The 13,258-nt window shown below is 40.5% G+C and overlaps 2 protein-coding genes across 3 annotated transcripts; both read left to right on the top strand.

Annotated features, from left to right (window-relative positions):
* Window positions 1-1,297: 1,297 nt before the first annotated feature.
* psmd10 (proteasome 26S subunit, non-ATPase 10) lies at window positions 1,298-5,011 on the top strand. Its single transcript, XM_061079760.1, has 5 exons — window positions 1,298-1,486; window positions 1,571-1,669; window positions 3,164-3,310; window positions 4,252-4,418; window positions 4,535-5,011. Exons 1-5 carry the CDS (start codon window positions 1,373-1,375, stop codon window positions 4,686-4,688), a joined length of 681 nt encoding a protein of 226 aa, XP_060935743.1. The 5' UTR covers window positions 1,298-1,372; the 3' UTR covers window positions 4,689-5,011.
* Window positions 5,012-8,149: 3,138 nt separating this feature from the next.
* Window positions 8,150-12,907, top strand: xiap (X-linked inhibitor of apoptosis). Of its 2 annotated transcripts, none has more exons than XM_061079321.1 (8): window positions 8,150-8,280; window positions 9,693-9,970; window positions 10,057-10,597; window positions 10,739-10,838; window positions 10,950-11,028; window positions 11,526-11,565; window positions 11,721-11,903; window positions 12,055-12,907. In XM_061079321.1, the coding sequence occupies exons 2-8, from the start codon at window positions 9,731-9,733 to the stop codon at window positions 12,246-12,248; spliced, it is 1,377 nt and encodes a 458-aa protein (XP_060935304.1). In that variant the 5' UTR covers window positions 8,150-8,280; window positions 9,693-9,730; the 3' UTR covers window positions 12,249-12,907. The 2 variants fall into 2 exon arrangements, with proteins under 2 accessions (XP_060935304.1, XP_060935303.1); XM_061079320.1 differs by having other exon boundaries at window positions 8,150-8,285.
* Window positions 12,908-13,258: the final 351 nt, after the last annotated feature.

The raw sequence follows: 13,258 nt of genomic DNA, 5'->3' as shown, positions 1-13,258 counted from the left end.
AATATTAGAAAGTGGTGAAAATGTACAGCCCCTAGGTTTCCCTTTGACCGATCTTCACAAAAACCGTAGCCCGTGGCGTGACGTCAAAGTTTGACGCCATCAAAACATGATGTTCTGTATCTCGGACATACATGGACCATGAATCCTTTGATGCTGAACTGTCAACAAACAACTCCACTCCTGCAGTACAGTGGTCATGGATCAAAGGAATTTTTATGTCTTGCAAAGGGGACGTCTCTCTCTCTCTTTCTCTCTCTCAGAATTGGGACATTTCTGAGAGAAACCGTCGCGGCGAAGGAGACGATGTTGTCATAACTCCACTGTGCATTGTCCTATCACCACCAAACTTCTGTCACATGATCAGAGTCCAAGCCTGAACAGCTCCATGTGTCAATATTTCCTCAGGGCCATAGCGCCACCTACTGATCATTGTGAAAATTAAGTTGTTGTAACATTGTCCAATTGACACAACATTGATCACGCTACAACACAGCCCCTACTTGAAGAGATCTATTAGTCTGTATGTAATAATACTGATGGCGCTACATACTGGCAACAGGAAATAAGCTTTGTTTTACAACTATCATTCCATTTACATAAAATGTTCACATGCTGATATGCAATTGATAGCATTGACCGCAATGAGCAATTAGCAGGCAAGAATCAACATCACGTGACGGACGCAGCAAGTGAAGTGTTTCTCCTTGCAGCAGTGCGCAAAACGCATGCAACGCTTCTAAATACATTTTGCTCGGGCCCGTTCAGTGCTGCTTTGCAGTCCTAGTTATTATTATTTACTTTTTTCAGGCAAATTAATTGACTTTTTGAGGGCTTAATTTTATATTCCATTACCTTTATTTTAACTTTACGTAAAAGTTACTTCTTTTACACAGAGATTAAATGTGTTTAACAAAATTTGAAAGTTAATATAATTTGGCATTTATATATTTTTTGTATTTTGTATATTATCAGCCGTGACAAAGTTTGAGAGTTTTAGGTTTTTGTTCTAGAACTTGACGCTTTATCTTAACTTCTTCCACTGGTGCAGGTGAAAGCCATCACAATAACTCTAACTATTACCTAATGGTTGCCTTCATTTTTAACTTGTTAGGTACCTTGTAATTGTGTTTTGAAAGGTGCCATAGATATAAAGTTTAGAAAATACAAATAGACCTTTAAAAGAACATTTAATAACAAACAGCAGAGGGCAGTGTAGTCTTCTTGATCCAAAGAGTGTTTTAACTTGAAGAGGGAAAACCCGGAAGTAGACTTAATAATTTCCTGAGTCATTCCTGCTCCAGTTCAAATGAGAAACTAGAGAAGAGGCGCTGACACTGTTCCTCCTCCTCCTTGTTTATAAGTTTATTTAGGAATGGCGGCGAAAGTATCGAACGTGGAGGTGTGTCACTTCGCCTACACGGGACAGTTCGACAAGTTGAAACAGAGCATCCTGCAGGACAAGACTCTCGCCTGTAAAACGGACCAGGTAAGATGGCACTTCACCTGCTGCTGTTCACAAGACAGACGACAACACACGCCATGATACGTGACCCTGTGTGTTCTCCTCCAGGACAGCAGGACCCCGCTGCACTGGGCCTGCTCCGCCGGATACAGCGACATCGTGGAGTTCCTGCTCGACCTGGGAGTGGAAGTCAACCTGCAGGATGATGTAGACACATTTTTAATACGTCGAATGTTCTGCTGTTTATCTGTGTTAAACCAAGAGGAAGATGCAGCAGTCATGTTGATCTTTATGGAGGTGGAGAAATCACACTTAAAGGGATAGTTCACACACAAAATGAAAATTCACTCATTATCTACCTCCCAGGATGCTGATGTTTGGGTGGGTGAAGTGATTGAGTCACCATTGGCATAATGGCAGGTAGGTAATGAGTGAATTTTCCTATGATTTAATGTAGAATCACAATAATAACTGAAAATGTGGTGTAAAGAGGAAACTTTATTTACAATATCAATATAAAGCATGTTTTGTGTAGTATACTATAACATAAGTTATATTGATGTTATATGCATGAATATGAGTTTAAATGATAAATGGTCTGTATTTAAATTGGGCTTTTTTAGTGTTGATGTCCACATGTAGCACTTAACAATATAGTTCTGCCATCCACCAATCCACACACATTCATGCAGTGCGTTTATGTGAAGTACTTTCTCTACCACACCTCACAAACACACATTCCCAGTACAGGGTTCAGGATCTCTCCCAAAAACACTACATCATGCAGAATGGGGGCAACTGGGATAGAACAGTCAATTTTCTAGTTAGTGGATGACCAGCTCTAACTCCTGAGCTTTTTAGACCCCTCCCCTTCTAGCAAAACTATCTATTTTCTCCTATCAACTGAAAATTCATAAAAATATTATTCAAATCCAAATCTCCCAGTCGTGTGTCTAACTCTCTGTTTTTATTCTACCCGATGTGTCTCTGACTTGATAGGATTCCAACGCTGGTCAATTTAATTGTTCCGATATAATTAAGAAAGACACACCTACAAATACAATGTCACACAATTCACTATGCACATCAAGCCAGGGAATTCCAAGGAGCTCTCAGTAGACTTGTGATGAAACCGAGGAGGTATAGGTGACTGCAAATTCATAAAATCAATTCACCGGCTTCATTTATTGTGAAATGGAACCACAAAGAGTCTCAGAGCATGAGGAAGAGTATTTCCCGCTCCAATGAGACACATTTTTAAGTTTTTGTTGTAGAACTCAAAAGCAATATGTCATTCCATCAGTGACACATGTTGCTACAGGGGGATTCTCAGCGGGAGCAGAGATATTAATCAGAATTAATTCTCCTGAATATAGAGGAAAAAACTCCTCCCGAGTGCCAGGAAAAAAAATATGCTAGCCCCTAAGTGGTGCAGCCAAATCCCCAAATTAAATTCCATATATGTGCGGAGGAACCTGTTAGAATGAACATGAAGTAATAAACCGCCTAAATTTCAGTGTGCAAAGCTTGTAGAGGCTTATCAAATACATCTGTTTACTTTTGTAAATCTGAAATTTCTGTTTTTAGACACTTGGTTTTCAGGGTTACAATTTGAATTAAACGAGGGTGGGCTATTTAGTTGTGGTAGTTATCTATTTCATTGATTAGTGAACTGACCACACGTGATGTTTTACTCCCCAGGCTTCATGGACCCCTCTTCACATCGCTGCATCTGCAGGCAGAGAAGAAATAGTGAAATCTCTGATTTCTAAAGGAGCTCAGCTGAATTCAGTCAATACAAATGGATGCACCCCGCTGCACTATGCTGCCTCTAAAGACAGATATGAGGTAAGGCTCACATGTCGCAGTAATGGTTTGAGCCTCATGATGCCACATGACTGCACTCCATACTTGTAATGCTGAATGTTTGTAATGTTTCTGTAGTGTCTGTTCAAGTGGCTCTATAAATGTATCTACCATCATATTTTAGTCTTTCATATGTTTCTATATAAATGTCGGCATACATTTAGACCTGATGACTTATCAATTATTCAATGAACTGAGCAGTTAAGTATTTAAGTTTGTATTCAATATTCTGTTGTTCAACCCTCTCAAATAGGAAAAACTAAATCTGTTGCATTTCCAAACAAGAAAATGTTTAACTGTTGATCAGATAAAAGAAGACACTTAATGACATCACCTTGGCTTCTAGGAAATTTATGTAACGGTTCTGTCAACCATTTTTTTAAACTTATATTATGTTATCTAGTTAGAATTATCACTTTGACGTACTTTGAAAGTAGTTAATATTTTATATTATAGAACAGTAATAAGTCAAAACCGTTGCATTATTCTATAGTAGCATAGTTAATTATAATAATGCACTGGATACCATTAGTATTATGGAATCAGGCCACAGAAAATGACTCACAGATTACTACAGGAAGTCACAGTTTACTACAGGAAGTCACAATAATAATCTGAATTGTGAATGTGTTTGTTGGATTTAATAACTTTACTCCACTTTCTACACATTTTAAGAAACATATCTCATTTTGGGATTAAATAGACATTGTTTCACCCACAGTTTTACCTGTCATATAAGATACCCTGATCCTAGTTTCACTGTTACTTCCTAAACTGGGTTAAAACTTTGAGGTATGAATCGGGCTTCCCCTAAAACTGACAGGATCTGGAAATGGGTTTTTCATGTAAATAGAAAAAATCTGAAGTTGAAAGTTGGGTACTTGCCAGTGACGTATGATTAACAAGAATTTCCCTCTTTATAGATAGCCTTGGTGTTATTAGAAAAAGGAGCCGACCCCAATGTCACCGACAAGTATCAGTCTACTCCCCTCCACCGAGCGTCCTCCAAGGGAAACTCCCGCCTCATCCAGCTGCTCCTCAAGAAGAGTGCCTCAACTAACATCCAGGACTCACAGGGCAACACAGCACTGTAAGTGGGAATAAGTATCTTTCTGGCACAAGGAACTAAGTATGTGGTGCTTTTATAAATGAAAATTACAAGTATTCTTGCATTTACAATTCTGTATACATTTTTTTTCCCCCCAGCCACCTGGCATGTGATGAGGAGCGAGTGGAAGCAGCCAAGTTACTGGTGGAGAACGGAGCCAGCATCTACATCGAGAACAAAGAGGAGAAGACCCCACTCCAGATAGCAAAGGGTGGTCTGGGTAACATACTTCGTCGGATCGTGGAGGGATGATCTGTTCTGATCAACAAGTAAAATATTGCAGCTTGAATCCCCACCACTGCCATGTTCTATATAAAGTATTCTCAGCTCAGTCAGTCCCCCGTGAGCAGCCTGGTGTGACACGTTCAGATCACAGTCTATGGTTCAGATGTGTAACAGGTGAGACGGCATCAGAGAGGAAAGTTGGACTGAACTAAACAGTTTGAAATGTTGGTTTGAAGTTGTGCAGACACTCTCCTGCACTTAGCGCTGTGTAACACTGACGCCTGTTTTCTATGAAGTTCGAATTGTTGTTAAAAGGACATAATAAAAGAAAGTGTTCAGCCTCTTAACAACTTTTGAGTTTATTTATTTATTTGTTAAACATGAAATCAGTGGCTCCAGCAAATGGGCACTGTGTTGCGACTGTACAGTGGATCCTTGTTAATTGTAATTGTTTAATTGTATTAATAGCTCCTGTTTACACTCATCTTTTTTATGTTGTGTATTGTGAAAATTTCTGCCTAAAAGTAGCCATTAATGGAGATCTACACTGAAATGGCTGATGAAAAATATGTAAAGCTACTGCTAGCACAGCTCATGAGTGCAAGCTAAAGTGGGGACTCTGGAACCAGAACTGTAGCCTGGGGTGTGAACTTGAAAGTGTGATTTAACAACTGCTGAATGTCCAGTTTCACAGCAAGCCAGCCATCACCCAGTCAGTCACTCTTTTGCATGCCTGTTGCTTGCCAATGGCCTTTAGGCTCGACTGACCAATACGCCCATGCTAGTGGTTAGCTGTCATTTTTCCAAAGAGCTTCAGGCTGCTTTACAAAGTACCCGAATTCTAGTGCATTAGTTTATGTAGAATATCCTATGAGAACAGCCCCCACAGCAACATGCCCGTGTGCCCTAGTACCCTGTGAGATCACTCTTAGGTATGTTTACAGGTAGACAAAGCTAAATTCACACCACACCTAACCACACCCATCACTGATTCTGGTGTTGACTGTAAGAGTGTTGTTGACTCACATTGAGTCTGTGACTTTTTTTCAATATAAAAATAATGTGGAGCTTTGATTACATTGTTAGTTGCATATTTATGATTAACCTTGAACCTTAGATACCACAATGTAAAAATACTCAATAAGTAAAACTCAAAAGTAAAAGTACTCTGTATACAATTCTGTCAGAGTAATAATATATTTATATTATTGAAAAATGAGTTCTCATGCAATAATGTAGAAGCAGCATTTTTGCTTAGCAAGCATCACTGTGCAGGCCGGAGCACTTGTGACCTGATGCAGCCACGGGGGGGGCGAACAAGGACCGGTCGAAACGGCTCCTTGTTGCGTGTATTTTGTGCATCGCGGGAAGGGAAGGAATAAACACATCACTTCCTGCGTCCGTCACGCGGCGCTAAACTACGCCCACTTATCTCACATTACGGTCCACTCCAGCAATAGTAGACCACATGGTGAAAATCTTATGTAAATCGAATTAAAGTTGGTGCCAGTAAGTGGTGCTATCACTATCACTACCGATTAGTCCAGGGGTTCTCAAACTTTTTCAAGCTGGGCCCCCCAAAAGCTGGTTAGGGGTAGATGGGGCCCCCCACCCCCCCGCCGCTCGCCACCGCCGCCCTCAACTACACCACCATATAGATAGATAGACAGATAGATAGATAGATAGATAGATAGATGACCTGACATGTCAAGGTTAGGCTATTGTTATTGTTAGGCCCATACAGCTTCATGCTGTCATTTGCCAGCACCTCGGCACACAAAACACACTGAGGACGTTGCTCAGTCGTGCCAGTGACGGTGAAACCAAACTGCAAATAGCTCTCGTCATATTTGCAAAGCTTTGGCTTCTTCGCATCTGGCGCATCGGTTGCCTGACTTTTACAAATCAGAAACTTGTCTATAGTACAGTGTGTGTGAAGTTAATAAAGTTTTAATTGGAACGTCGTGGTCTTGTGAGTGTGTTTGTATGTGTGGTTGTGAGGGACTTGCACATGAATAATGAATATGGCTGTGCTAGGCAATGGTTCCTAACAAAACGAACAGTAGCCTACACAATGTAGGCAGGGACAGCACAGAATAGTATTCAAGTGCTGGTGTTTTATTTGTTGCCACACGGTGGATGACTGTAGATGTAAAGGTAGGTGTTAAAGAGAAAAGGGCTAGCTGCAGTTGGAAGACGTTAGCTAGCTAGAAGGCAAGCTCTTGGGGCTACGAGCTTTCTAAAAAGACTGGAGCAAATTACTCCTTAGATCAGGCTACGAACAGGCCTACTGCACATGCAGGAAGGTATTACTAATGAAGGAGTGAGTCTTTAAAAAGACTGTTTATGCTCTCTTTTTTAATTTTTTAGTTTTTTCTCCGTCTGTGTCATCACGCCACCCCTGGAGAGTGTTCCCGCCCCCCCAGGGCAACCCACTTTGAGAACCACTGTTTTAGTCTCATAGATCTGAGGTACTGCAGGGGGGGTCGCAAAATTTTTGGTTGATTCAATTTTTTAAAATTTATTTTAGAACCAATTTTTTTTAGCTATAGCTTAGTATTGAATGCATAATAACAGGGTAGCTATGATTATACATGGCACTAGGCCCAGTTTAATATAAAACACTATCACTGACACTTTGACATTAAAGCAAATTGAAAATAAGGAATTCTTTGAAGTGTTCTTTTATGTAAAGCCTGGTTTCTCAAGCCATTTGTTTTTAAATGACAGTGAATATGTTTGAGCTGCTTTTGCACATCTGCTGCATGTATGTATTATTTTACTTTAATCCATTAAAAGTGAGAAAGAAAAATATGTACAAAACTAACTAGCTGTTAGCTAGCTAGCTTCCTTTCCGGCTAGCTCAGCAATCATAATTTTTGAATTGTAAACCTTATTTAGTAAATTACGGCACAATTGTAAAAACAGTAACCGTCGATAATATTTTTAAAGCATTTTAAAGTGTTCCCCTTCCCCTGCAGCCGCATCGGGTCCCAAGATCGTAAGTGCTCGGACCCGCACAGTGCTGCTCGCAGCCCTAGTTTAAATTTGAAGTGTAAATACCAGTGTATAATATAATACTATTGAAAAATGTATTACTTGTCAATTAATGTCTAAGCAGCATTTTTGTATTTATATGAGATGGAGTCTAATATTTTATTAGTTAATTTATATTTGAGGCAATTAAAAAAATTGCAATATACCTTGTAACGTATTGGAGTATAATGAATTATGAAGTTTAAAAATAATCTAAATTAAAACTACTCTAGTCACAAAACTAAGTTCTACACGTACAGTACAATAATACAGTACATATTGTATTTATCAAAGTATATTTGTAATATAATGCAGGTAAGACATCAGCATATATTAATGATGAATAAAACTAAAAGGGAAGACGTGGGTTTATCCACCGAGCTGGCGGAAGGCTCTACTTTCAGTGACGTCACAATGGCGGTCAGCTGGGGCGCGCACGGGCACATGCTCAGTGCCTCACTGCGCCGCTTCCACTTCCTGGATTCTAGGTCATATAACATAAACACTTCTCTCGATCCTGGCCCTCTCCTGTGTGCGGTGGTCACTCCGGGACTGACTGGAACCAGACACCGACGAGCTGCCTGTAAAGTATGACCACCATTTGACTCAAGTTTTGCTTTTCCTGCTCGCTGGAGTAACTTTCTGATATATTGTGGAATAGCTAAGCTAACGTAGCTAGCTAAGGTCTGTCGCTAGCGTTGGAGGACATGTTAGCATTCCTGCTCTCTAACGTATCGTTAGTACAGCTGCAGAGAGCTGATCCTAGTCCAGGTGAGGGGCTCTAACCTCACACTGCACTCACTTGTTATGGAAAACTGAAAGTACGTCACTGAGCTGAACCAGTGTCAGCTGTCACTGGTCCGCTAGTGTTTACCCACAGATCGCTGCTGGGAGAACGCAAAGCTGCGGGACGTGTTTTCTGTTGATACAGTAATTAATATTACTGTAACGTTTAGTTTAGATGGATTTCATTGCACGCAAGTCTAACTTAATGCAAAGCAGTTTAGATATCAAATAAAAACACCTTTAAAAAAATGCCTGACTTAACTTTGCTGTTTTTAAAGTCGATATTTACATTTTTGTTGTTATGGTTGATTGTCATGATATGACATAATAACATGTTTTATATGTTCGTTTGGGGAAAACACATTGACGTGTTTAACACAGTTTAAAGACCACAAGCTGCTCCACTCAATGAAGTGTGGACACCAGTAGATACCAGAAGATACTATGACCTGGAATGACTGTGAGTCAGATCTGTACCGACGGATCAATGAATAGTTGGATCACGTGGTTACAAGACACGTCCTGTGTTTAAAGATGTTATAACACTGTATTGATGTAGATGTAAGTTTGGTTTAGTTAACATCTATCCCTCTATACATTGTTTCTGGGGGAAACAAACATGCGTCCTCTAAAGTCTAAAGTATAAACTGTATCCTTCCTGGGTTGAGAATGGACTTTATGCACTTCAGTTGATAGAGGAATCGTTATGCTGGGTGACGGCAGTACAGTTCCGGTTCCACCCTTTTGGAAAATATGTCCAAAAGGAAGCTTGTCATGCTAAATTAACCATGAAGTATTAAAGAGTTGCAACACACATTCCGTATGGTGACGTTTTCAATTGCATTTCCTGAGTATTGTCTCAGTTCCATCTGATTATGAATGAATGCAGAACTTTCACTTTCTGGTGTGGTTGGATGCCACAGTACACACACCTTGTGTTGTGCTCTGTGTGTACCTAACCCAGCCTCTATGGTGCCCATCCCTCACATGGGATATCCAGAGCCTCCATGTGATCACGTCTGGCGGCTTCTCTTAAAGGCACAGTGACCCTCCACAGATCGTGTTTTGTAGATCATTAGCTATTTTGATTACTTTTATCCTGCAGATTAGAACAGCACAATAGGACATTACAGATATGACTTGACCCTTTTCAGACATTGCGTAACTTCTACATCTGCAACCTCTTTTGTCTCTCTGTTTTATCTGCAGATAATCTGTCCAACTGATCCCACGCAGCAGCTTCCGTCATGTGTGATCTCCGACAAGATAGTAACTTGGAGTCAGATTACATAGCTGATTTCTCCCTGTTGAACAGTCGTCTGGACTCGTTCCGTGGCTCCGGCCTGGCCCGGCAGGTACCAGCAGAGAGGCTGGCCCAGGCTGGCTTCTACTTCACCGGCCCGGCCGACCGGGTCCGCTGTTTCAGCTGTCAACAGACTGTGGAAAACTGGCACAGTGGAGACCGACCTGTAGAGAGGCATAAAGAGGTAATCATGATAGCAGTGATAAAACAAATGTGATTGACTTTTTATTGTTCTTTTGCAGCTACAATCATACAATCCTCCTGTTACAGGTCTCCCCATCGTGCACGTTTCTCAGCTGCTCCCACCGCTCCAGTATGAACCCCGGTTCCATCTGCAATGCTGAGACAGAAGACCTGGAATATCGTTTGAGAACGGGATCAGTGGTTGATGAGTCCACCTACCCGATGGCTCCTCACATGAGGAGCGAGGAGGCGCGGCTTCAGACCTTCTCTTCTTGGCCCTCTTATGCACCAATGCGACCCCAGGATCTGGCCCAAGCCGGGCTCTACTACCTGGGGGAGGGTGACCGGGTGCAGTGTTTCTGCTGTGGTGGCATGCTGGGTGGCTGGGAACCAGAGGACACTGCCTGGGGAGAGCATACCAAACATTATCCCTGCTGCTACTTCATCCTTGGCCATGATGTGGGCAACATCCCATTCCAGGGGGGTATAGAGGAGGAGTGGGGCAGTACACCACCCCAACACGCTCGAGTCCCTATGGGCACCTTTGAGGCGAGGCTTGGTAGTTTCGCAGGTGTCCAGCACACGATCGATCATGACAGACTCGCCAGAGCTGGCTTCTACAGCACAGGTAGAGCCACATGTCTGAGTAAAGGGGAATATTGGGACCAGAAAAGATAAAGCAACATTTGAAAACTATGAGTGATTAGCATTTTCTTTGGTAGTTGATCATAGCTAAGCAAGCATGTCTACATTATGTCTGTGCTTACAGAGGCAGGAGACAAGGTGCTGTGTTTCCGCTGTGGTGGAGGCTTGAAGGCCTGGCAGCCGGAGGAAGACCCTTGGGAAGAGCATGCAAAACACTACCCTGGGTAAGTGCAACGCTGATGCTCACTTGTTTCAACATATCCAATTGGGTCAAGAAGTCTTGCCCAGAATGGGGAAAATTTGGTTTAATACAATGACATGTTTTATTTGAACAGATGCAGCTTCCTATTGTCAGAAAAGGGACCAGAATTTGTCAACAGCATCCAGCTGGCAGACCCACGACGAAATGGAGCTGTAAGCTTTCAGTAAACTTAAAAAAATGGTTGTTGTTGTTGTTGACTTAGCTAGATAATCAGATTTTCTCATACTCCAAATACACAATATACATCTTTACTTATTCCGGATAAATACAAAGAGGTAAAACAGGTCAAAATCATCCCTCACAGTGGCGCTACCTTGTTCCAAAATCCAAAATTTAGATTAAGCAAAAATAAACGCTCAGTACTGTGTGCGTGTGTGTGTGTTACAGTCTGATAAATATATTCTAGCCATTCAACTGCATTGATGAACACAATCCTGTGACACACATGATCACTTTATCATTTCCCATCCAGCTTAATAAACCTAAAATCAGTGATAGTGTTGAAACCTAAATGATTTGCTGTACATTTGTTATTTTCCAGACAAAATCACTTTATGTTTTCTGTGACATATCATGATCAACAAGTGGCCTCACAGCCTTTTATTCTTCTTAAATTGTACTCACAATAATTGATCATGTTTGTTTCCAGGCTTCAAGTCATCAGAATGGATTTTCTGGAAATACAAATGGTAAATACTTAAAGTATTTTATCTTACAGAATCTGTACAAAACATAACTTGTGCTTGAAGGAAAGTATGACTTAATATGTATCAAACTGAATTAATATAACTGGATAAAATAAAATGTGTAGCCGTGACCACTGATGATTCATGTTTGTGTTCAGATGCACTGCGGTCGGCCGTGGCTCAGAAGGCCGTAGAGATGGGTCTAAATCCCTGTGAGGTGGAAAAGACCATCTTGGAGAAGATCAGCCGCACAGGCTCAGGCTACTCCAGCTTGGAGGCACTTCTGGAAGATTGTCTCAACAATTCACGTGAGAATGAAACTACAGAGACAGAGAAGCAAGGTACTGTAGCTCCTGTATCCTGAGGCTTATCCGTGGCATTAACAAATACCACAGTTGACTACACAAAGCAAAGCCTGAGCAGCAGAGATTGTAATATATGATCAACCAGGGTTGGATCTTTCTTATATTTCTCCGTCTGTCTTTCTTTCAGATGAAAACCCACTGGAGAAGCTGATAAAGCTGCAGAGGGAAAAACAGTGTAAAATATGTATGGACAGAGACATTTCTATCGTCTTCATCCCATGCGGTCACCTGGTCAGCTGCAGCGAGTGTTCAAAGTCACTCATCAAGTGCCCAATCTGCTGTGGTGCCATCAAACAGAAGCTCAAGACCTACATCTCTTAAGGGAATAAAATAGAACGCTTGCTGACTTCAATGCTGCTTTCCCCTCTAACTTTATAATATTGTATTTTACAATTAAATGTAGATAGCCTGTTATATATTTGAAGACCAATGTTGTCTGTATGAATATGAGAATGAAAGAACAAGGAAATGTTTGGACAATCTGAAGTGGTACATAGCTGTTAATATTGAGGTGATATAATATATAGTAATTGTTGATTTTCAATCATGAATACTGACGTCTGTAAATACACACTTAAATATATTTCCCATATTATAACACTCATTCTTGCCAGAAGTGCCTTTTGAGTGCTTAATGCTTTATGTACTAATTTCTAGATTTTATTTTTCCTTTTGGACATTTAGCACAATTACAATTACAACCTAAACTTCAGATGTTGTGTCAATCTCATTTCAGTTTCATACACTTATGAAGCCAGCTCATTGATTTAGTTTGGTGTACTTTACCTTCTAGACCTTTATAAGCTTGCTGCACTGTTTGGATATTTCAGGGCAGATTAGTAAATCCATTAACTTTACTCTTAATTATACAAGATAAACTGGTGAGGGCCTTTGTTTAATGAGTGTGTTGTGAAATTATTTTACCATTACACCATAACATCTGTTGTATCATCAAGCGTGAATAAATTTAATGAACTGGACTTGAGTGGTTTTCTTCAATTACTACTAGGTTTAGATTTTTTTTAAATACTATAAGTGGTGTTTAGAAGACACAAACCTTGTATTGTTACACAATTGGTTTGTTAGATGAGTCAAAATGAATAAATCACATTTATATCAGTTATATAAAATGTTATTAATTTGATGTTATTTTTCCAAGGACCAACTGGAAATACTCATCTTTCTGACAGAGTCCAATCAGCCTTTACAGTATATTTGGAAAATTAAACGATCTTCTCTTCTTCCTTTGCTAAGGATACTAGGGGTGAGATAAGGTGATGTCAGTGTTGACATATATTTTAGCTTCTGCTGTTTCCCACAGTAATTTGCAG

The sequence above is a fragment of the Limanda limanda genome, chromosome 10 (assembly GCF_963576545.1).
Source record: "Limanda limanda chromosome 10, fLimLim1.1, whole genome shotgun sequence".
Taxonomy (NCBI): domain Eukaryota; kingdom Metazoa; phylum Chordata; class Actinopteri; order Pleuronectiformes; family Pleuronectidae; genus Limanda; species Limanda limanda.
This window is presented reverse-complemented; position numbering and strand designations above follow the sequence as displayed.

Bases quoted from the DNA above. Each gene is read 5' to 3' on its own strand.
- psmd10 (XM_061079760.1), top strand. From the start codon at position 1,373: ATGGCGGCGAAAGTATCGAACGTGGAGGTGTGTCACTTCGCCTACACG. The intron at 1,487-1,570 runs GTAAGATGGCAC...GTTCTCCTCCAG, and splicing joins TCGCCTGTAAAACGGACCAG to GACAGCAGGACCCCGCTGCA. The intron at 1,670-3,163 runs GTAGACACATTT...TTTACTCCCCAG, and splicing joins AAGTCAACCTGCAGGATGAT to GCTTCATGGACCCCTCTTCA.
- xiap (XM_061079321.1), top strand. From the start codon at position 9,731: ATGTGTGATCTCCGACAAGATAGTAACTTGGAGTCAGATTACATAGCT. The intron at 10,598-10,738 runs GTAGAGCCACAT...CTGTGCTTACAG, and splicing joins AGCTGGCTTCTACAGCACAG to AGGCAGGAGACAAGGTGCTG. The intron at 11,904-12,054 runs GTACTGTAGCTC...TCTTTCTTTCAG, and splicing joins TACAGAGACAGAGAAGCAAG to ATGAAAACCCACTGGAGAAG.